This window comes from Protopterus annectens, chromosome 3.part1, assembly GCF_019279795.1.
Source record: "Protopterus annectens isolate FY-2018-M chromosome 3.part1, PAN1.0, whole genome shotgun sequence".
Taxonomy (NCBI): domain Eukaryota; kingdom Metazoa; phylum Chordata; order Ceratodontiformes; family Protopteridae; genus Protopterus; species Protopterus annectens.
In genome coordinates, this window is record NC_056732.1 from 615,210,009 (window position 1) to 615,235,234 (window position 25,226).

General features: G+C 40.9%; 1 protein-coding gene across 3 annotated transcripts in view; it reads left to right on the forward strand.

The window, feature by feature from the left end:
- CTDP1 (CTD phosphatase subunit 1) overlaps window positions 1-25,226 on the forward strand; it is a 2,700,378-nt gene that overhangs the window by 1,636,614 nt on the left and 1,038,538 nt on the right. For all 3 annotated transcript variants that reach the window (XM_044066995.1, XM_044066996.1, XM_044066997.1), the window contains one exon: window positions 1,877-2,950. In XM_044066995.1, the coding sequence (XP_043922930.1) occupies window positions 1,877-2,950 (1,074 nt within the window). The remainder of the gene's footprint in view (window positions 1-1,876; window positions 2,951-25,226) is intronic.

Sequence of the window (25,226 nt, forward strand, 5' to 3'; positions counted from 1 at the left end):
TGCCAGAAAACCACAATTTTATGAGAAACAGACCAAAAATATGAGGCAACAATCAGGACATTCTGCAAAAATCTGTACAGTTGACAAAGTAACTGTGTGTGTGTGTAAAATGTGTGTTAACAGAAAGTGTTATTCAAGCAAGTTTCTAAGTTTATAAGAGCAATATTTAAAATCTGTCCCTATTTTTCTTCCTTTATTCCCCCTTTATTTGTGGCTGTGTCTAGATTTCTTGTGGTTAAGAGTTTCAGCGGTATGGTGGAGAGGTATGGAAACCTTTCAAGAGATGCTAATGCTGCCAAGGAATTGCTCGATCGCTCTCATTGTGTGTGGAATGCATGGCAAAATAAACCATGTTATTCTAGCAAGTTTCTAAGTTTATGAGAGCAATATTTAAAATCCATCCCTCGATCGATCTCAGTGTGTGTACTGCCCTGCAGAGTGGCCATTATTTTTCCAAGATACAGGGAGCCACTGCAGAGGGGTGAAAGAGCCACATGCAGCTCCAGAGCCGCAGGTTGCAGACCCCTGGTCTAAGTAAAAGGCAAGAAATGGTCACCTGACATTTTTATGTAAGCATGCTTTCCAGAATTTCTATGCATTCTGGAGAAATTCTCTATTAATAAACTGAAAACTTTTGCCTTCTGTTAAGTGCTGCTGTGACAAAAATAAAAATGGTCCCCAGGCTGGATGTAGTGTGTACTTTAGGTGTGAGAATCTGGAATGTTACCTTGGTTGCTGCTAAGGAAAACAAGACTGATATTTTTTGGGGAAAGAAATTTGCATTCTTTTTGGATATATGCTGCCCGTTTTGGGCATCTGCTGAGCATTGTTACTAACAGCAAAGCACCATTTACATACGAGCAAAACAAATTTTACATTTGCTGTAGAGCTTAGTTATACATTGGATAACAGTTTTTGTTCTTTGCTAACGACTGAACAAGATTCAGACTAAATATTTTCAAGAAGTATGGTGTCAGTTTTGTTTTCAGGTACATTAGATTTAGAATTTAACAGAAATGGCATGGGGTAGGTAGTGTCCTGTGGAATGTAAATGGAACAGTCTTATATTTTAAGAAAGCAGTTGCTGAAATGCCTAACAAGATGTGAATTGTTTTGATGATGAAACCAAAGGATTTTCGTTGTCCTTTTGAAGACATGCATTAGTTGTAAGCATCAGCATTCATTTATATTTATGCATAATTGAATGCATTTAACTACGTTTTCTGTCTGAAAATACATTTTAAAAAGTACAGGTTTTAAACGCAGAAACCTTAACTGATATTTAAGCAGTTTACTTAATTTCTCATAGTGTTACTGGTTTACAGACGTGCAAGTCATAGCTGATATTGTTTTGTGCTGTACAAATTGTTATGCTTTAGTTTTGACTTATCATGCACCGTCTAGTTTAACATTTCATACTGTGCCTTTGAGATTTTCAGATTCTTATCTGAAACTTGATATGTATGTTTGTTTATGAGATAAAAACTGCAAATAGTGACAGTTGGCGTTGGCAGCATTACTTATCCTTTAACAATATGACTGAAGAAAGTTATGCCCTTATAATTGCTGTTCCACACTGGTGTTTATTAAAACCAAACTGTTGAACAAAGCACATGAAAGGATGTAGCCACACAGGAAAAGTTACTTTTCCTGTGTAGCTACATCCTTTTGTGTGCTTTGATGTGTGGTATTATTTTTCAACTTTTTGTCAAAACATCTGTGGTTAATGGTGATTTGCCCTGACATTGTAGTTGGGGTCACTGATGGTAGACCTTTGAGTGAAAGTCTGCTTATGTTTCAGAATATTTGTGACATGACTAGCAATAAAAATTAATTAGTTGATTTGAAACTCATTTTTTTATCTCCTTGTTTACAGTTAACCATTCTTCCAAGTCATCGGAGTTGCCAGATCCAGCAGTCGCTGCCTCTAGGGTTTCTGAAGAATCCAAAAGAATACCTGTCGAAGAACAGAGCAATGGAATTGAAACGCCTACAGAGGAACAAAATGGCACCACAGCTGATGATGTAGAATCAAAATCTGACATCAAACTTAGTGATAATGCAGACAAAATATTAACTGTAAATGAAACCAGTTCCCTCAGTACGGACACTGTCAAAATACAAAATCCAGTGAATGTAAGGGTAACCTCACCTTCTGTAGATCAAGATAGCAGGACATTACAAAGTAAAACTGTAGAACCTGCCAAGGATAAAAGTAGCAAAACAGACATGGATTTTGATTTGTCCAGTGATAGTGATAATGAATCAGTTGGAGGAAAAGCTACCTTGCCTTCTTCTGATTCTGACAGTGAAAATGGAGAAAAGAGGAGCTGGAAGAGGTCTACAAACCCAACAAACGATGGTGCTGTCCAAGAAGTGAGCAGTACAGAAATCCAAGAAGAAAAGGAAGACAGGATAAACCATTCTGGGGACCATGGTCCTGAGACTGACTCAGAAGACAAGCCTAACAGGGCTCAGTCTGTTAACGAACAGGATGGGCTTCATGATTTGGGGAATGGATGCTCTGATAAGAAGGAAGCAGAGACTGAATCTCAGAATAGTGAGCAGTCTGGGGTAACAATGGGGGAGTCTTTAGACCAAAGTGTGGAAGAAGAGGAAGCTGAAGATGATGCTGATGAAGATGATCATTTAATTTACTTGGAGGAGATTTTAGTTAGGATACATGGAGAATACTATACACAGTATGAAAAATACATTAGCAAGGAGATTTATGAAGTGCCTGATCTAAGGAGAATTGTCCCAGAACTGAAAAGCAAAGTTTTGGAAGGTTTAACGTTAGTATTTAGTGGTTTATACCCTACAAATTACCCCATTGAAAGGACAAGGGAATATTATCATGCTACAACCCTTGGTGCAAAAGTGAACAGAAATCTGATCTTAAAGCCAGATGATCCAAACAGAACAAGTCATTTAATTGCTGCCCGACCAGGTAAGTACCATTGGTGAGCATTCATTAATACGAGTCCTGTGCTTCACTTTGGCATTTTTAAAGAGATGCTGCCATTTTTCCTGATGTGTTCTCAAATATGGTATTTTGGACATGTTCTTTAAATAAAATGCTATACTGCTAGGTTGGAGATGCATCTGTGGTCATTTACTTGAGGGTACTGCACTTTTTAAGTATTTCTTATCAAGCGACTATGTGGAGCATTCATAAAACAGGTGCTGTACCGAACAAAAGTTCAGTAGTTAACTGACAAAGCAGTAAGTTGAAGTCAGGTGACCTTCTGACACAAGGTGGGGAAGGGGTAGCTGCACTGTAGCCCATCTCCTCAGTTTTTACCTCCATTGAGGTTGCCTACATTACTTCTGCTGTAGACAGAAAGTAGCAGCAGTTTAAAGCATCCTGTGCTTTATTTATTTAGAGTGAATTATTTCTTGTTTAAGATTTCTATTAGTTTAGTGTTTTATGATGTCTAATAACAGAACCTTTTGCTGCAAGCATGGAAATTAAGAGTCTACATGATTTTTGCCTTGGCAGCTGTAAAGTAGGGTCTATGTTACTTAGTCGAAGGAACTAAAAACGACATCGACACATGTGTCGAACCTACAGTTAAGTGAACGGCCACATCATCCATTTTTTTCCAAGGAAAAAAAAAATAGTAGGCCAGCTACGCATGACATAATATCACAAACATTATGAAGTGGTGAACTTTGCCACCCACAACCCCCACTCCCCTTACTGAATTTACCAACTCCGAGATTGCACTACAGAGTGGAAGAGGGCAGATCAATCGATGATGTGGCTGTTCACTTAACTGTACGTTCAAGACATGTGTCGATGAAAGGATATTCAGCAGTTCCTTCGACTACGTAATATAGACCCGTAAAATACATAGATAGGGTTAGACACCCATGCATCTGTTTATATAGTGTTTGTGTGTGTGTATAATATAGATATATAACATTTGCATTTATTTACACACACAGTGTAAGATTAATGTTCAAAGAAACTTCAGTAATGATTGGCTGTTCAGCAAATACATGCTCATTGTATATCAGTCATTATCCATCAGAAGAAATCTGACTGCAAAATTCTGTATAACTCACATAAAGAGGTTAAATAGGCTCAATAATCTGTATTTCAGAGCAGCTGTCAAAATATTAAAAAAAAAAATCTGTCTGCCCTTTTCCCCTTATCCCTACTGCTAATATTTTAAAAGTTAGAGTTTTGTGGTAGGTGATTGTATAATTATTATTATTGTTATTAGTATTAGCTGCAGACAGTGTTTTATCAAATTAGTGCAAATGTCTACGCTGCAATTTATACATGGCAAAAAAGTAATGCCTTTAAAGCTACAGCAGGTGCTTTAAACTGATGTACTTTTGCCCAAGTTTTGTTACATGTATGGATGCATGCATAAGAAGAGCATCTCTAAGCCATTTCTGAAGACCTGCATCATAGAGAGAGAGAGTGAGGGAGGGAGGAAATAAAGTTGTACCACACAATATAATTACATAGAAAGGTAAAACATTTATTTGTATGTAATGTAATCGCCTAATTGTAACATGTCTTGACCAGATTTGGGAGTGCAGGATTTTTTCTTTTTTTTTTTTAATTTTTATCAGTCATCCATGGGACACCATTTAACCAGGCTGGCTCCCCAGTGCCCCATGTCCACTATGGGTCTGCCAGTTTAGCTTCTACCTCGACAACTCCCTGTTTTACTCTGGTATGTATACCCTTCCCTCTTGCTTTCCTACTTCCTACACTCATCATTTATGTCCAAGGGCAGCTTCCCTCTTTCAGCCATGCCTCCCTTAAGGGAGCATCACTGATGAACATTCTCTCACCCAGAAGGGGCACTCCCATCTCCAGTTGTTGTCATTTGCTCAATCCGCAAATTGAACCCTGGTCAACTTGGCCAAAATCAGGCTGTTATCCCTCTATACTACCTGAGTGACTTCCAGATAGTGCAGGTTTATCCATAGCTGGCTTTGTTTGGTCATTCTGGCTTGTGACTAATCCAGAGTCCATTGGGAAACTATGTACAACTCATACTCAAAAATGATCTATTAAGCAAGTCCACGCTCTCATTTTCTGAATATATATATATATATATATATATATATATATATATATATATATATATATATATGCATGTATGAAAAGAAGAAAACTCCAGCACAAATAGTCTTTAAATGTAGTTTTAGTCTAGAAATGCGGTTTTACCACAAGCAGCCCCCCAAGTGTTTTGTGTAAATTGTAACCACCGTCAACCCTTTAAATACAAAGTAAAGATGATATGACCTTAATCATTTTAGCTTTAAAAAATAAATGCTGCAGAGGCTATTGAGCAAAAAAGAACATATGGATTATTAATGTGGGAGCATTAGTTCAAGTGGGTCTGAAGGAACATATTTAGCTCCGATTTATGTTTTGGTATGTGAATGCAATTGCAGTTTACTTGTATATGGTCACTAGATGGCAGCATAACACAAGTTTTAATGTCATGTTACTTGCTTGCCCTCTGTGATAGTAAGATTTATTTTAGTACATAATAAACGGTATATAATTTGTGTATGAATCAAAAATAAAAGATCAGAAAATAAAAAAAAATAAATAGATACATTAATGATTTCAAACAAGGGCGGATCTTTGAATGGCCCAGGGAGGAAATAAGATCTACTATAAATCACTTTAACCCTAGCACCAGACATCCTGCATCCATTAGGAATGACACATCTGTGTCTAGAAACTATACTGGGACTGTGGAGCAAACATCTGGCACATTGAATACATCTACCAATATTACAGGGACACCTGTGGCCACTACGGCAGATAGGATTGTTGAAACATCCTCAGAAACAGGAACCATTCCTAAGAAAGGGAGTACATTTCTCCCCATCACCACACAACTTCTGTTTTTTCTGAATCAAAGCAGTTACAAGAACCCACGAACTCACAGTCAAGACAGAAAAAGAAAGAAAATACTGAATTAAACAGTTCTGTAGTGGTGAATATTTCTCAATATGAATTGACCCAAGCAGAAACTTCTATTTTACAGAAGGGGTTAACTTTCATACCCTCTTTAAGATCCGATCTGAATGAATCTGTTATAGACATAAAGCATTTTGGACGTAATGTGACATTAAGAAATATTTATGGCGCAAACACAGAACAAGTTAGAACCTTAAGGAAACCAAGTACATTTGTACCTGTAGCCCATCCTGCTGTGGAACTATTCATGCGGCTGTGTAATAATGCAGTGGAGAAATTAAGAATGGACACGCATACTAAACATTATAGAAACATTACACATGAAGAAAGACAAGCCCTATGCAACCTACAACAAAATGAGAATGTGGTAATCAAACCAGCAGACAAAGGGTTAGTGGTTATGGATACTAATTGGTATAAGAAGAAAATGACCACCATGTTACAAGATGAAAAAACATACCATAGAGTTACACCAATCCAGTTAAATCGAACTATACAAAAAGTGTCTTCCTTACTTCAGGATATGTTGACTGAAGGCCAAGTAGATCTGGACCTTTACAATTTTTTGAACATCACAAAACCCACTGTTCCGAATATTAATGGACTTCCTAAGATTCATAAGGACCTTCATAACCCTCCACTACGGCCTATAGTAGCAGGACAAGGGTGGGTGACAAACAACGTCACTATTTGTGGAGAAAGAATTGAGAACTATTTTAAAATATTTTGATACAGTTCTGCAGGATACTGATGACTTCTTAAGAAAGATAAATCAAACCATGAATAATATTACGGATTATGACCACCTACTTGTGACCACCCTGGATGTGAATAGTTTATTCACTTCCATTCCCAACGAAGCAGGCGTAGAAGCTGTAAGAAAGATCTTAAGCCACAAAAAAACTGTTAATGAAACCAGTAGGATTTGTGCTTTATTAGATTTAATACTGGAAAATAATTATTTTGTGTATGGTACATCGATCTATTGGCAAAAATGGGGGGTAGCCATGAGCACCCCTTGTGCGAACAGCTATTCAAATCTTGTGCTTGTATACTGGGAATTGGAGCATGTATTGAACTCAAATGATCCATGGTATGAATGCATCAAATTTTATGGTCGATTTGTGGATGATCTTTTTATTTTATGGGAAGGAACCGTACCACAATTTGAATCATTCCATCAATATCTAAATAGGACTACTACTTTTCTAAGCTTTACAGCAGAACACTCTCATAATCAAGTTGCATTTTTGAATGTGAATGTTATTCTTAACGAAAACATGTTGGAAACCGAAGTACACCGAAAAAATACATGGAAAAATCATTACTTGTTGAAAAGCAGCATGCATCCTAAACATGTGACTAAAAATATGTGAAATGAAACACAAAGAATACATAAAAGATATCGCAAATATGAGACAAGAGAAAAGGAAATTTTGTTTCTACAACAAAACCTAATAAAGAGAGGCTATAATGAAAAAGATGTGAATGTTCAAGAAGTTATCCCAAAGAAAAACAAGACAGAAGACAGAACCACCAGAGTAATGTTAACTTGCAGCACAGACAACACACAAGTTAAATCTATAATAAGGCAGTTTTGGCCAATCCTCACCCAGGATGCCAAGCTAAAAGACATTGTAGGTGAAACACCATGCTTTGGCTACAAGAATAAGAAAAATTTAAAGAGGTTACTTTGCACAAAGGATGGGTTTAGCAAACATAAAATCGTTGGACATAAAGGCACATTCAAGTGTGGTCACTGCACAGCATGCCCACTGATTGACTGTAATAACGAATTTGAACATCCAAGGACAAAGAAGAAATACACCTTTAATGTCGAAGCCACTTGTATAACCCCCAATGTGGTGTACATGGCTACCTGTAAACTATGCCCTGCATTCTATGTAGGAAAAACTAATCAGATGTTTAAAAATCGCATTTTGAGACATCAAAGAGACATTACCAATAAAGATCCACATAATGCTTTAGCAATGCATGCTGAAAGAAATGTCGGTCATTCTTTCACTTATAAGGTGATAGAGAATGTATATAGTGGAATAAGGAAAGGCGACATTGAAAGTATTACTGAATGCAGGAAGAGTAAGTGGATTGTGAACCTCCGTGCTGATATTGAGCCAGGCTTGAATAACATCATTCCACTGAAACCTATACTAAAAGCTAGAAGACCAACTATCAGCTAACATGGAGGTGTGTCTGGCTTAATAATTCATGAGTGGTCACATCCCTCAAAAGCAAAAGGTATAGGAAATGGAACACCCCCAGCTGAGAGGAAAGAGGATTGGTGCGTTTAAACAGCTGATTGACAGTGTGATGATTGAATGATTGTCTCAACAGTAAAGGAAGCAAACACTATAAAAAGGAACTTCCAGTCCCAATCTCTACGATCTGAAGAAGATACCAAAAGCGCTTATCGTTTGGAATACATAGGGACTGTTTTATTCTACATCAAGATTTTAACTTGACATGAAGATTTTAACTTTTCCTGCACTAAAAGGATTTTAACTGCCATTAAAGCTAGAAGCTTTTATTTGATCTGTTAGACTGGTTAAGCTGTTATCACAGTTCATCACAGTCACATAGCAGCTACTACATCTTCAGTGTGGATACTTTGTATATCAGACCAAAAAGATTGGATACTTTGAAGCCATCATAAGACTGGAAACTTTGGAGCCATCATTTTGCTATGGTATAACTGCATTCACAGCGTGAATATCTTGTAAGTGCATTTAATTTAAGTACTGGAAATGTATGCAAGTTTTTTTGCTATATATGTTGCACTTTTAAGTTTTATATCATTTAACCACACTACCTATTCTCCAAGAGAACATTACTTCATTGGCCATTGTATAGCGTTTCACTCTGAATAAAGTTTTAATGTCATGTTACTTGCCCTCTGTGATAGTAAGATTTATTTTAGTGCATAATAAACGTTATATAATTTGAATATGTGATATGTTTATCAGTTGAAGTTTATTTCTGAAGTTTACATTATCCTTTCTGTGCACTTAGACTATTGGGATTTAGGCGCATGGTAGTTCAAAGTCAGCAAAATGACTCACCTGCAAACTCTCGAGCTTCTTCCCTACTCCCACAGTGCACCTGTCCCCACTGCATCCTCAGATCTTGTTTGCCTCTACTGTAAACTGGGCACATCTACAAGTGAACCAGAAAATGCCTTCTCTTTCTTCCGAGGCACACATTTTTGGTAGGTATTTCTTTCGGCGTTCGTGAAAATCTACTGCCAATCATTAGCGGACCGGAGTTCCGCTGTGGCGACCCGTAACTGGGAAAAGCCGAAAGACAGCAACATTTTTTTAGTACAACACCCTTTATTTCCCCTTTCCTTAGTTAAAAAAAAATCTGTTCCTGGTAGGGTTGTTACCTTTTTAAATGCTCAAAGTGGGACATTGTTTTGTAGAAATCTGAAATTTTGCAGGACAGACAATACCCACAGCCAATGCAAAGGACAGATCTTCACTTTTTTTGCCAAAATAAAAGCTTATTCTTGAAGTGTTTCAATTGTTTATGTTGCTTCACATAGCATGTAGGTGTTTCATAGGTTGGTACTAGGCTATCGGCCCTAGGGCCTATACAAGCCTAGCCATAACAATTACCTGGCTATTTCTTCCCACACTATTTACTTCCCTGGACCCCTGTCTAGCAGAGCGACTGACGTGATCTTCGGGGTGAATTTCCTTTCTCCCATCCAATCGTCAAGGTTCCTTTTGAAGAGGGCCAAAGAGGCACTCTGCTTGACATGTATGGGCAGTCTATTCCAGAGTCTGGGGAGTCTCTGGGTCAGGAACCTATCCCTCTAGCATGTTTTGTTTATTGTGATGACAAGGTTTAGATTCCTGGAGCATGTGGCTCTGAGGGATTGGGATTTTTTTAGTGTAGCATGTCCAACAGCTCTGGGTTTGACATGGCCTTGTATGTTAAGCAGAGATCACCTCTGAGCAGATGATATGCGACAGAGTATAGCTGGAGTTTTTTAAGGCGGTCAGCTAGGGCATCTACTTTAGGCCTCTGATTCTTTTAGTGAGGTATTTCTGCGGCCTTTCCAGTTGTTGCAGATGTCTAGAGAGGTACATACCAAACGGGGCGTTGTATTCTATAATGGGTCTAATGAGGGATGAGTACAGTGGGACAATGACCTCCTTTTTTCTGAATGAAAAGCCCTTAGTGATGAGGTGTGCCACATAGAAGGATTTCCTGACTGTTGTGGTGATGTAGTTATCAAAGGTGAGACCACTATTCACCTGTGTCCCTAAGTCTCTTATCACACTTTCGGTGTTTAGTGTACTGCCACCTATGTGGTAATTCACGGGTACATGTTTTTTTTCCCAAAGGGGAGAGCTATACATTTCTTGGCATTGAGCTTGAGCCCATGGCTCTGGCACCAAGCATCTGTTTCTGTAAGGTCCTTTTGTAGATTATCCACATAATTTGGGGATTCAATAATGGCTCCCAGTGTGCAGTAATCTGCAAACTTTGTTAGCAGGAGTCTCCTTAGTGTTGGCCTGTACTTCAGAGAAGTAGATGCCAAACAAGAGCAGTGCCAGGACTGAACCCTGAGGTACTCCACTTGTCACTTGTTTGGAGCTGGATTTGGAGTCAGCTACTTTTACAGTATGGGTTCTGTCGGTAAGCCAGTTGGCAACCCATTGTGTGACGTAGGGATTAATGCTCAGCTTAGTAAGTCTATCTATGATTCCAGAGTGGGGATGGTGTCAAAGGCCTTGGCGAGGTCCAGATAGGCTGTGTGGACCACCTTACCCTCGTCCATGGCTCTGGATACTGATTCAAAGAATTCAGTCAGGTCCAGAAGACAAGATCAGCCCTTCACGAACCCAAACTGGGTGGTGTCCAGTGTTTGAAGGTTGCCAATGTCTTTGTTTATAAGTTCCATGATAATACGTTCCATGGCCTTGCAGATCAGATCTGGCTTGTCAGACTGATGAGGCGGTAGTTCCCGGGATCCAAGGTGGATCCCCCCTTGTGGATTGGCATCGTATGTAAAATAGTTCTTTATGCAACTATTAAAGAAAACATTGGAAATATTTTTGTCCTAAAATCTTTGGACATTTGCCATTTTTTTTCAATTTTTTTCCCCCTTTGGACACAACTGCCCAAGTAAGAACTGTCCTGCAGAAAGAGGGGACAGATGGTAGCTTTCACTCCAGAACCTAGTGACGTCTCTCAACTCTAACTATTCTTGTAGTAGTTATAGTATAGTTGTGCTATAGTTGCTGTAGCAGTTCTGCTATTACTAATTGCTGATGTTTATTGCTGTGATGCTTTGCCCTGTAGCATTGAATAGTGTCTTTCTTAACTTGGACAAGGGCTTCAAGAAATGATTCTGATGCAAGTACAAAATTCTACGCCAAAAGACCCACAAGTTGTGTGTAGAATGTCTGGGACCACAACATCTGCCATCCACTTTTGATATTTGCAAGGGCTTGGGCCCGATTCTCTTCAAGAATGCAGGAGTAAGTTAATCCTGAAAAATCTTCCATCTTCTTCACATGGTACACACAAGGAAAAGGACAGAGCCAAGGAGAGAGAGACAGGAAAGAAAACAGAGTAGAGAAGAGGACATCCTACCTGGGTCTTCTCTCTTTGACCATTCTAAAGAGGCCTTGGCTCTGACCACCTCGGAGATGTGTGTTTTCCAGTGCCAGGTCCTTCTGCACTACACCTATTGTCATTCCTTAGCATTTGCCTAGAAGGTCAGCCAGCGGCTGTTCATCTGAGCAGGAACTGAAGTTTCTTCCATTCCGACTGCACTTTACTCCTTCATTAAGGTGTACAGGGTCTGCTTGCAATTTTTCTGACTTTGACTGGGATAGGATGATGAGAGCCATTATTGAAGTGCAAATTGATATGGGTATCACCCCATGTATCCTCTTAGTTTCTAGGCTGGATCAGCTTGGCCTTTTGTCTCTTCTGAGAGAAGCTCTTTCTCACACATGAGTATCTGTACTGAAGGCATCAGAGTTGTTGTCATTCCAGGATCATTTGCCTTCTGCACCGGCGAGATCAGAGCTGTTAGTACTAACTCCAAAGTCTCCAATGAATTTGACTGTGATTCCATCCGAGTGCATTAGGTATCAGTGCTGGCCTTTCGATGCTTTGGACTGCCTTTGGCACTGACCCATTTGGTGCCAAGCTAATCAACGTATGAGATGAGGCTCTATCCTTGGTCCTGTCCTCTTTAACTTTTTTTATCAACACCCACTACACATCCACACAACATGCCACCTTAATCCAGTACTCAGATGATTCCACTCTCATTTGCACATCTGACAACATGATACACTCCCAAGAATTTACTCAGGAAGCTGTAACATCCACTGAAACATGGCTTCATATCTCACAACTCATGCTTAGTCCAAAAAAGACCAAACTGCTACTTTTTTCCCCAAATCCCTCTCATGAAAAAAAAAAAACGAAACAAATTTGAAGTCCTCTGTCTTGATAATACAACCATTAAAGTCACTTCTCATAGTAAATTATTAGAGGTGCTAGTGGATGATGAGCTTACATTCGACCTGCATATACAGAATTTCTTAAGAAAAACTCATCAAAACTAGGGATGCTTTACAGAGCCAAAAACTCATCTCCCCACGCTTTATGGCATTCCCGTCCTTACTAACCTCCAGGCTTCACAAAAATTAAAACTTGAACAATACTATAATACATTTGTAGCCAATATCCTCTTTCAGAACCTGCCAACTGTATTGCACTAAAAAGCCCAAGTCGGTTAGAACCGCCTCATCAACTAACATTTACACAGCTTCTTACCACCTATCAAATTATCCAGCATCCATCTGCCTGTCCCAACACAAAAAAAAAAACATTCTGCACAACTATGTTCCCAGTCAGTTATTGTGATCCATGACCAAAAACTCCCATCTGCCTACAAACCTATGAAATCTGTTGGGCATTGTCTGTATACTCATACAAGGTTGCTAAGGCCTGGAACTCCTTACCTTTTTCCCATCAGGTCAGTATTCCCTTCCATTTTTCAAAACCACTCTAAAAGACTTCCTAGTTAATATATGGCTCTTTTCTTGCTCAAAACCAGGATAAACTATATCCTAAATATGAACCAGTACCTTTTCATTCCTTAGACTTCCTTACTGTCCCTTCTCACTTACTTCCTTACTTCTCTTCCCTGACTTTCTCTCTAAATATGCAGTAAGTCTGTTTTTCCCTCACTTCATATTGCAGTTTCTGTTTATATTAGACTAACTTGCCTTTAGTTTCTCTACAAACTGTCTACATTTTGTATAAATATTAAATGGTTGTCATTTAACTAGTATCTATTCTTAACTAATGATCTGATGCCATTTTCATTCTTTTCCCAACCTGTGGGTTTTAGATCTGACTCAGCCATTTTACAAGCTTAGGATTTGAAGCTCAGGCTCCTCTTCTCCACCCTATAATGCCTCATTCCCCCAGATTACCTCCGATCTCGTTTGCTGCTCATCCGAAAAGCATCAAGGTTTTGCTGCTCTGAGAGCTTCTGTGAAACGTTTTTCATTAAGTCATAAGTTGGCCTTAAGCCGAGAACTTTTGACCCTTTTTCTATCCTTTCCTCCCATTTTTACCTCTTAGATCTTAGTTTATACATACCAAAAAAAAAGTTTTGGGGCTAGTTAGACTTTCTTGTGGGTTTCTTCCATCTGGTCCTTTTCTCCTCCTCCTCCTTTCTGTCCTAAGAGTAGGTAGATTTCTTTTTTGTTTATTATGGCTGATAAGCCCGATAAACCATTGGGTTTTAAAAAATGCACTTCCTGTGGGCACAGGATTCCCTTATCTGATGCCCACAGAGAGTGCGGTTACTGTCTAGGCTCAGTGTACCTAGACAGTTCTTGTGGCATTTTTGAGGGGTTTAATCTGCGGTTGCTGGTGGACTGTAGGAACAAGCTCATTTTAAAGGGCTTGCTTGCTTCCTTCTCCTGCTCCTTCTCTACCTTCTACTTCAGGGGCTCAAACTCCCGTAAAGAAATATAAGGAGGCCAGAGAACATAGGAAACGTTGCCCCAGAGAGGTCCTCCTCCGGACTGCCAAAAAAGACAGCAAAAACCATGGATCCAAGACATTCAGATCTTAGTCTTGGTCTCTTTTCCTTCAGTTCCCCGTGCTCCTCCTGTCACTTCTGGGCCGGGTGTCTCAGCACAGACGTCTCCTCTCAAAGAGTCTTCTCCCAGAAAAGAGTCCAGGCCACCATCAGCTTCCTCTTCTGTCATGTCTTCTCAGAGCTTGTCTGAGCATGAGGTGGATAGACTGATGAGACAATTTCTCAAGACACAGATCCAGATGGGAGTTTTGCAATCTCCGTTCCCTTCCAGATCCATGAGCAGACCTTCTCCCTTCTGTCCTGTAGCTCCTTCTCTGAACCGACCTCCTGCTTCGGAGTCATCAGATCTGATGGCCTAGAGAACCGAGACATTGGATCCAGTAGTAGTTCTTACATAGAGTCTGACCACCTCTCTGAAGCGCTCGGTTCCGACAGCGTTTGGGGTCCAGTGAATCTCACAGCCGAAGCTTAGATGTGGAGTCTGGTCGTGATGTCTGGGGTCGTACTTCAACTCCAAAATTTTTGGAGCTGTTGCTTCCCCTTGGAGCCTTGGTGTTCGACAGCTCACAGCTGACTCCCCTTCGGAGTGGAGGATTGTGGGGGCTCCAGAGAAGTCTGCTGCAGTAGCTTCGGCTCTGGAAGGAAGACTCTCGGGTCATATTAGTTCATCTGCCTTTGAGGTGGTGGAGAGGGTCCTCTCCCCACCCTAGGGGACTCCCGTTTCTCCCACTGTCATATCAGATCCCAAACTCCATGGAATCTGTGACTGAGACATCACGTCTACCATTGGGGCAGCCAGTCCTAGAAAGCCTCCAACCTTTTTCAACTGTGGGGCCTCAAATTTCTTCTATCTCCCCGGAGCATCCCACTGGAGAGGTCCCCCGCAAAAAGAAGTGTAAACGGAGACACTTAGATTCTCCTCAGGAATCAGCCACTACTAACACTGAGTTCGAGGAAGGGTTAAGGATCTCCTAGATTTCTACCTATTTCTTATTTGCAGGTATCCTAGGGATCCTCCATCAAAAAGGTGGATAGTCCTCACAAAACCCTAACCCAGAGGAGATGGTGCTTTTGGAGGATTTTGGCATCAGTCAGTCTACAATCCTGGGTGTCCCCCTGCAGATCCATGTATTGATTATAGGGCATGGAAGGAACTGGACACTGTAGAGGCCATACCCAAATGGGCAGATAAGATACTTGGTGCCCCCATAGACAGATTGCACTGGACCAAAGGGATCCCGGTAGATGGCAGGGTTGTTGCGGCAGCCACCAGAAAGGAGCTAGCTCAGGAAACCTCTATTGTCCATCCCTCTAAAAGAGGGTTTATGCTTCGGCCACATTTGTTCTGTGAGCGCGCGCTAAACAACTTATCTCACTTTACCAGGCTACAAAGGGACTTAATCAAGGAACTTTCTAACTCAGTCCCTGAGTTCATGTCTGATGAAGAACACCAGAACTTTTCCTCCAGAATGGCCACTCTTCAGTCGATATCCAAGTCGTCCATGAGGTTGATTTCCCATGCTGCAAAAGGCACCTCAAGAGCCAACAGTTCTGGCATTGCCACTATGCACCATGCCTGGATGCGGTTGTGTGACTTTTGGGAAGCTTTCAAGGCATCATTTGTCAATGCACCCTTTGTTGGTTCATCATTGTTTGGTTCAACAGTCTAAGAGAGATGCTCTCTTGTGGTGAGAAAGATGGAAAGACCTTTTCTGCCGTCGGAATCCGTCTTTTTATACCACAAAGCTTCTCCAGGAATTATCGTGCTGGTAAAAAACTGTGGTTTAAAAAGTCTCAGTGTCCGTTTCAGAAATCTCAGGGAGACTTTTTCCCCAGGGACAGAGGGGGAAACAGTTATACTGATAGACGCCACCGCTGGGGCAGAGGGGGTCCGCAAAATCAACGGTCTTGAGATTCCTTTTCAGGCAGACCCTTTCAGCACCTCTGAAAGGTTGTCCTTCTCTGCAGGCAGTCGGGGATTGCTTGATGGTTGCAAAGGATCATATCCAGAGGATACTCCATTCCCTTTTTATATCTCCCAAAACCAAAGACTTACCTCCGCAATGTGCCTCCCAATCAGAGGGAGGCTGCAGCTGTAGAAATTGCAAAGCTGCTCCATAAGAGTCATCCAGGAGGTCCCAGCCGACCAAGTCGGACTGCACATTTACTCAAGGTTCTTTTTAGTACCAAAGAAGACAGGGGACCTAAGGCCAATTTTGGATCTAATATCTCTGAACAAATCAGTGAAGAACTTGAAGTTCAGGATGGTCACGATCCAATCCATCTTACATCTTCAGAAGATGGATGACTGGATGTGTTCGACAGACCTGAAGGATGCGTACTACCATGTGAAAATGGACAGGCACCCCAGACGGTCTCTTCACTTCAGGCTGGGAGCCAGCCATTACCAATTCAGAGTGCACCCATTTGGTCTCTCTGCAGCTCCCAGGATGTTCACCAAATGCATGGTGGTAGTTACAGCTCATTTTAGACTGCAGGGATTCCACATGTTTCCTTATCTATATGATTGGCTGCTAATCACTTTGACCAGGCATCTACTCTTCCAAGCCAGAGACTCTCTGTTGCAAGTAGCTCCCACTCTCGGCATAACCATCAGCATGCCAAAATTACAGTTATTACCTGTTCAACTGATAGACTTTATTGGAGCACGTTTGGACACAACCAAAACTATGGCCTACCTACCTCCAGACAGAATTTCAACCCTGAGGCTGCATATCTTGCAGGTCCTACAATTCTGGACCCTCCAGCAGTGTAAGTGTTCAGGGTGTTAGGCTCAATGGCTACCACAATAACTCTATTACCTACAACATGCTTGCGCATAAAAGACCTACAGTGGACGTCATCAGTTCAAAGGTCTTTACACCATCACCCACTGAACCAACCGATCAAGCTGTCACATGTATGCAAAAATTCTCTCTTTTGGCGACTTCATTCCTCAGAAGTCAGCCAAGGACACCCCTTTGTTCTTCCCCCACCAAATGCTACTCTGACCATGGATGCCTCAAATATGGGGTGGGTGGGGCATTTTCCGGGAGGGACTGTCCAAGGCACATGGACTTCTCAGGAGTCCAACTTGCATTTCATCGTCCTAGAGATGAGAGTGGTCCTTCCAGCTTTGCAAGTACTACACAGCTTTCTCCCTCTAGGGACTATTGCGATTCAGACAGACATGTCCGTAGTGTGGTACATCTACAAGCAAGGAGGAACCAGATCTTACCCTCTGTGTCGAGAACCAACGAAAGTGTGGCAATGGGAGATATCTGCCAACCACTTTCTAACTACAATACACATTCCAGGGGAGTACAACATTCTAGCAGACAGGCTCTGCAGAGTTTTACTAATGCCTCACGAGTGGTCTCTAAATCAGTCAGTGGCAAACATGATCTTCCTCAAATGGGGTCAACCTTGCTACAATCTCTTTGTGTCCCCCCTCAACAACAAATGCAGCAGGTTCTTTGCCTTGACTCCCCCCCCCCCCCTCAGAGACCGTCACCAAGAGATGCTCTAGTCCATGCTTGGCCCCCTGGTCTACTTCATGCATTCCCTCCTTTACCCAATTCCCAAATTTCTTCAGAAAGCACAGCGGTTGAAGAGCAAAGGAATCCTCATTGCTTCCTTTTGGCCTCGCCAGTTATTGTTCACATTCCTTTGGTCTCACCTGATTTGCCCTTCCTAGACACAGGAACCACTTCCAGATCTACTATCCCATCCCTCAGGCCAGACTCAACTAGATCTTCAATTCCTAAGATTGACCGCATGGTTTCTCTAATTCCAGTGACCCAGGCTTTCATCCACAGTGCAGAAGATTCTGATTTCCTCCCACAAAACATCTGCCAGAAAAATCTATAAGAGTAAATGAAAAAGATTCTCCATCTGGGCTCAACAGAAGCTAATGGATCCTTTTATGGCTCCTGTCTCAGTAGTATTGGATTTCCTGGCTTTCCTCTTCTAAAATGGAGCTAGCTATTCCACAGTGGAAGTTCACTTGGTAGCTATTTCATATTTTCACATTGGAGAGAATTTTTCCCCTTTAGCTTCATCAAAACAATGCAAGGCTTTTCTCAGAGGTACCTTTTTACTTCGTCCCCCAGTCAGAGATCCAACTCCTCACTGGGACCTAACTTTGATTTTACAGGTATTAGTTCTCCTCCCTTTTGAACCTCCATCTAGTAGATTTAAAGTTTCTTTCCTGAAAAACAGCTTTTTAGTAACTAATACTTCAACAAAAAGAGTTTCTGAACTGCAAGCCCTCTCGTCTAAAACTCTTATTTGATTTTTCATAAATACAGAGTATCTTTGCAGACCATCCATCCTTGTCTAAAGTTGCTACAGAAAACAGTATTAAACTTTTAACATACCGGTTTTCTTTCCCAGTTTTCAAAACAAGGGAAAATACACACTGCATCTCCTTGATTTTCATAGGCAGTTCTGTTTTTATCCGGACAGGACAAAATCTTTCAGGAAATCTGATCAACTGTTCATATCTTTCTCAGATGTTAGAAAAGGGGCAGCAATTGCCATACCCACACTGGCTAAATGGCTGCAAGATTGCATTTCCTTTATTTATATATATATATTTATATATATATATATATATATATATATATATTTTTTTTTTTTTTAAAGAGATTCCTTTATCTAGACGTGTCAGAGCTCATTCTATGAGATCCATGGCGACATCTCAAGCATTTTGTTCGTGTGTCAATTGATATTTGTGCATCTGCCGCTTTGTCAAATTCTCATACCTTTATTTGACATTGTAAAGTAGGCATTATCTCCAGGGCTGCTTTTGGCTGTGCAGTGCTCCAGAATATCCTTCCATGAAGGCCACCCTAGGTTGTTGCAGCTGGGGACTCTGTCCCACAGGTTGAGGAACAAATGAAAATGACAACATCAGATAAAGAAGTTATGTACTTATCATAACGTTCCATCTGTGTTGTCCATTTTCATTCTTCCTGAACCTCCCTGCCCTCTGTCCCCCTGTCCATAGTAATGAAAGACCTGATGGAGATACTGCTAGGAACCACAGTTCCTGTTTTGAGCCCCTGAATGGTGCACTCTCTAGCCTTTCTTTCTGAATGGTGGATGTAGGATTATTTCTTGATTATTTCTAAATTTGTTATATATATGTGTGTGTTTACACACACACACACACACACACACACACACACACACACACACACACACACACACACACATGGGTCTACTTCATAATATCCAAAGACCACAACATTTAATCTCATTTTGTCGAGACCAGGTCATCGTGCCTACTGTATACCCATTTTCACCAAACCCCTTCCCTAACAAACCTTCTAATGAAACTGTAACCCTACTTAACTTGTTCATCGAAACGATAGAAAAGCTTACTAAACCAGAAACTCTTGATATTAAGAATCTACCTCCCACCTCATCTCTTCCCTCGTTCTCCCTACCACCCGTAGCAACTTACTTCATCAGATCACTTCTTAACAAACTGAAATCCTGTTCCCCGTCAGCCGACAAACTTCTTCCATTATTTCTCAAACATGGAGCCGAATCCGTAGCATACCCTGTATCTATACAGTACCAGATGTCTGGAAAACATTCTTCATAATACCCCTCCACAAGGTAGGAAATTCTGCAGAACCCTCAGATTACAGGCCTATTGTCATATTATCCCCCTTATCCAAGATACTAGAAAAATATATGCATAGATAAATACTAAACTACTAGTGCTAGCCAAATTTTTCAACATATTGTTACTGCATTCTCAAAATACTGTACTTTTGCCTTGTATATATTCATGTTGTATATTTTTCTCTGTTTTTGTACTGTTGGGTATCTTAAAACTTGAATTGTTAGGTTTTTCTTATTTTTTTAATTACTTTCCTGGAGCTTTTCTCCTCAGGTCTCCACTGAAAAAGAGCTCTCTGGGCCCACTTGGACTAACCCAGTTAAATGTGAAAATAAATAAATAAATATAGAAAACTCACATTATCAATTTCCATTTCACTGAACATCTCCACCAGCACTACCAGGACACTACACTCACAGCACTTCCTCAACTTACAAACATAATTTAACATAAAATATACCTCTTTAAACACTTTTGCTTCCCCCCGCACCCCCACACCCCTTGTAGATTTTATATACCAACTCCGAGATCACACTACAGAGGGATAAGGGTAAATTTCCCGATCCCCACCGTACCGCGATCTCCATTCAAAATGATGAAAATCAATAATGCCTTTGTGTCATACTGTTTTGAAACACAGGGACAATTGTTATACCTGCAGAGCGATCATCCTTAGCTACTAAATCTTCTTACATGTTTTTCAATACTACCTCTTTAAACTCAAAATGGTTTACAGGAACTTCCTCCATTTTTTTTTGGTCTTACCAGTGACTGAGTATACCATTCTGTTTGTGGAAGTTACATCTTATAAAGTTTTAGAAGTACATACCTCAGACTTCATTTGGAACTTTTGGTGGAAACATTAGATGAAGTGGAAATCGCTAATGTACGTTTTCGATATACAGTGGTTTCGATGACCTGGTCTTGATAAAATGAGATTCGATGCTGTAGTCTTTTGATACTGTGAAGCAGACCCATTTATATATATGTGTGTGTGTGTGTGTGTGTGTGTGTGTGTGTGTGTATATATATATATATATATATATATATATATATCTATATCTATATATACACACACACACACACACACACATGTAGATAGATATACATACATATATATCCTGCATATATGTTAACAACAAACTCAATTTGAGGTAATCTGGGGGAATGAGGCATTATGAGATGGAGTGGAAGAGCTCAAACTTTGAGTCCTAAGCTTGTAAAGCGGCCAAGTCAGATCCGTGGGTAGGATCAGAAACCCACAGGTTGAGGAAGAGTGAAAATGGACAACACAGATGGAACGTTATTTGAAGTACATTAACTTCTTTTTATATTATTATTAATTTCTCATAATTATTTAAACTGCAGATATTTTTCTTTTATTTTTTGAAGATTTTAAAATTATTGTTCTTAAAATGTTTTGTAGGAATTTGGAGCTTTTCTTCCCGAGCCTCAACTGAAAATGGTTTTCTACCCAGTTCACCTTTCCCAGTAATCAGATGTCAATAAATAAATAAGTAAATAATAAATCAGCTCTGATCTCGACACTGGAGCTGTCCAGTCCATCATTGTGAGCAGCTTTGTGTTTGGCACCATCAATGTCCATGCCTTTTCAGGCTGACACTGTGATGACTTGAAGATCTATGATGCTGTGACTGATTCTGTATCCTCCTTTAAGACCATTGAGGGGATGATAGTCTATTTATGACAGAGGCACAGTCTGCAGCCTTTACGTCGTAGCCTTTGCAGTGGCGGGACATTTCTGAATATCTTAAGCCTTCAAACTCTGAGGGTCATCATGAGCCATCAGGTGCTTCAGATTATTTCCCTCCAGAGCTTCCACAAAAGCATTCATGAAAGAGGAGGTGCATAGACTCCCCTACAGAGTCTCTCACACTTGATGCTGACCTCGATGATGGGGAAGGCTGTCCATAGCCCCATTCTGAAGATGCCTGGTTAGGTTGTTGTGTCTTTCGGCTTTTCCTGGTTAGGGGTCGCCACAGCGGAACTCCGGTCCGCTAATGATTGGCAGTAGATTTTTACGTGCCGAGTTGCCGGCCCTGACGCACAACCTTCAACGAAGGTACGTTCATTCACGCATGTCTCCACGCAGAAGACGCTCTAGCTGAGAGTCGAACCGGTCAGCGTCTTACTGTGAGGCGACAATGCTACCGCAGCACCACCACCGCGGTTGCCAGATTAGGTGAAATCTTATAATTAATGCATTAAAGGTTATACTTGGCTCACTGACCCCCACCCCTCTCCATTTATGTGGAAGTTCTCTTTGAAGCTTTCAGATTTGCTCCATCTACTCCTGGGTGGTCCTTTCTGCTGATTGTGTGATGGACCAAGTGGCAGAGAGAGCATGGTAGGAGTCCAGTGCAGTGTAAAGTATCCCAAAGTATCCAGGCAAAAGTCTTTCCCACTAAAGGAAAAAACACATTGGAGTAAGGATTCTGTAGTGGACTCCATTATTTTGCCATCAACCACCAAGAAGGAAGTGTCTAATTACAGTCCAGCAGACCATCTCCATAACAAGGAGTGTAAGATGATGGACTGCATGAGGAATTGAACTTATTTTGTGGGCACATTTAAACTCTCAAGTATTAAATTATCTAATCTAACATATACGACAAGATTTCAGAGATATCTTTCAATGCAGGCCATAGACTGAGGAAGTCTGCTACTTCCGACATTCAAAAAGCACTTTAGTCCCATGTGGCCTCCATGTTAACCACTCCAAGAGGCTACTGCTAGTGAAGCAGACATTGGAATAATGATGAGATGCCATGTCTGGCTTTGCTGGGTAACTTTGTGGACAACTTCAAGGTGCCCTTTGTTAATGCTGCCTTAGATGGGTACCTGTGTTTGGACCCTAAGTCAAGGAGAACCTTTTCTAATAGTGAGTGGTAATAAAAGATGGTATCTGCTTAGAGGCACACTTTAAGACTCCCCAGAGGCCCTTTTTCAGGAACCAAAAGGGGTCTAAAGCTGTCTGGTTCAAAATTCTCCATGCTTTCAATTCAGTTACTTTTAACAATAGGGCAGCTGTGGTGGAGGATGCCACTTTAACAAACACTGCGGCAGAGGCGGTGGAGGTCCTCAGAACCAGGAATTCGGACATTCATCCTCCAAGATGCAACCTCAGCATTTGTTAAAGGTTGCCCAGTGCTTATCTCTGGAGGGAATTGGGGTTAGGCTGAGCGAAGAGCATAGTATCCAGAAGGTGTGTTATTCCATTCACCATGACCCCAAAAATGTCATCCCTGTTCTTCCCCATCAAAAAGGGCAGCAGCTAAGATGATTACATAATACTCCTAAAAAAAGTGCAATCCAAGTAGTTCCACCAGACCAGAAAAGGTCCTGAGTGTATTCAAGACACTTTCAGTTCTCAAGAAATTTGAGTACCTCAGCCCAGTCCTAAACTAAAGCAGCCTAAATGAATACATTAAAAAAAAACAGGTCCAGATAGTCATGGTGCAAACCATTCTTCTCTCCTTACAGAAAGGCGACTGGATGTGCTCTGTAGAGCTTCAGGAGGCTTAACTCCACATGAAGATCACCAAAAACTCAAGAAGTTATCTTCACTTCCAGTTAGGAGCCAATCGCCATCAATTCTGAGTATTGTACTTTTGTTTACTGCAGCCCACGAGGTGTTCACTTGAGTGCATGGCAGTGGTTGCAGTCCACCCTGCATTTGAGGGTTATGCACATTTTCTTAACTGGATGACTGGCTCCTGGCTACTACAACAAGGGAGTCCCTCTTATCAGCCACTAACTATTTGTTTTACTTTTGTCTGTCCTTGGGAATTTCTGTAAATGTGGAACAATCTCAGTTAGAACCATCACAAACTCGATTCTTTATAGGGAGCCATCTGGACACAGTTCGTGCACGTTAAAGCTTTCAAAAGAAAGACTTGCAATGTTACGTTCTGTAATGATAGCCCTTCTCTCTCTCCATCTCGACCAGTATTTCTCATTTTGAAAACACTCTGATGATGGCCTGCACCCTACAGCTCTCTTATTTAAGGATTTATAAGACTTCAGTGGACTCTTTAAGTGTCCAGTGGTATCAATCCCTGAATTCTTTGACCACTCCAAGCTGCCTCTCCTCTGTTTGCAGACAACACTTAAAGTGGGGAGTGGAATCCCCCCATATTACCAGCAGAAAGACTTTTTTCCCCCCTTCCAAGGATCACAGTTATCCCAGATGTCTCCTTCCTGGGGTAGGGGCCACTTTGAGGGGGGAATGGTTTGGGGCATGTGGAACAAACAAGTCAATTTTGGCAGAAATATTCTCAAGATGAGGGTGACCTTCCAAGCATTGCCTTCAACAGGGTGGGATCTCCATGCACACAATATGTCGGTGGTCTTATGAATCAGCAAATTGAGAGGAACTTGGTCTTTACCCCACATATCAAGAAGCCATGAGGTGTGGCAATGGGTGATGTCCTTGTAGTAGCAGTGCACATTATGGGATGAACCATGTACCTAATAAATAGGCTCAGCAGCTCCATAATAATGCCTCAGGAATGGTCATCCATTTCCTCATTGCTCACATTATTTTTCACTGCTCTGACTAGACTTTTATGTGATCTGGTTGCATCCCTGGCCAACACCAAATGCAGCTGCTACTTTGGCCTCATTTCCTTTACAGGAACAGTCTCTAAAGGACTTTTCTGTACCCCCCCCCCCGCCATTAATGACAAAAGTGCTTTAAGAAGCCATCTCTTTGTAAGGCTTTTGTAATGTTCATTGTCCCCTTTTTGCTGATAAAAATTTAGTCCCCCTTGTTATGGCCTCACCTCAAAAAACTAGCCCACCTGTCCTCCAAGCATTACATTGACATCCATTCCCTCAGATTGTTTTTCTTCAGTCCCATTTGATAACCAGAGATCCAGATTGTACTTCAGAGAGATCCAATTTTTTTAGCTGCTCAGAAAGACCCTACTGTGCAAAAAAAAAAAAAATCAGTTTGGGCTCATCAGGATAGATTAGATTCTTTCTCTAGTCTAGTTCCTCCAGTCTTAGTTTATCTCTCAACTTTTTTCTTCAGTTCCAGTTACTCTGCTGTCAGTGTTCATTTAGCCACTGTCTTCAGTTTTCATCAAGGATTCTATTCTTCATCATCGGCAATGCAAAAGGTTTGTAAAGCCCTTCTCCAAGGAACATTCTCCTGTGACCTCCTATCAAGGAGTCTTCTCCACCTTGGGATGTTAGTTTGGACATAGAGGCATTGATTTTGTCCACTTATGATTCAACATCTTCTGCTGAATTGAAATTCCTGTCCTGGAAGACCTTGGTTTAGGGAGGCCTCATCTCTGCCAGAAGGTTATAGAGCTAGCATGATCTCCTTCACACCACCATAATTAGTTTACCAGAAGGAAAGAGCTTCATGTAGAAGAAATCCCTCCTTTATGCCCAAGGTTGCCTCAGAATTTTCTCTTAATCAATCTGCTCATCTTCCCATATTTTTCCTTAAGGTACTCAAGCGATCAGGAAAGAAAGTTAATTGTTTTATG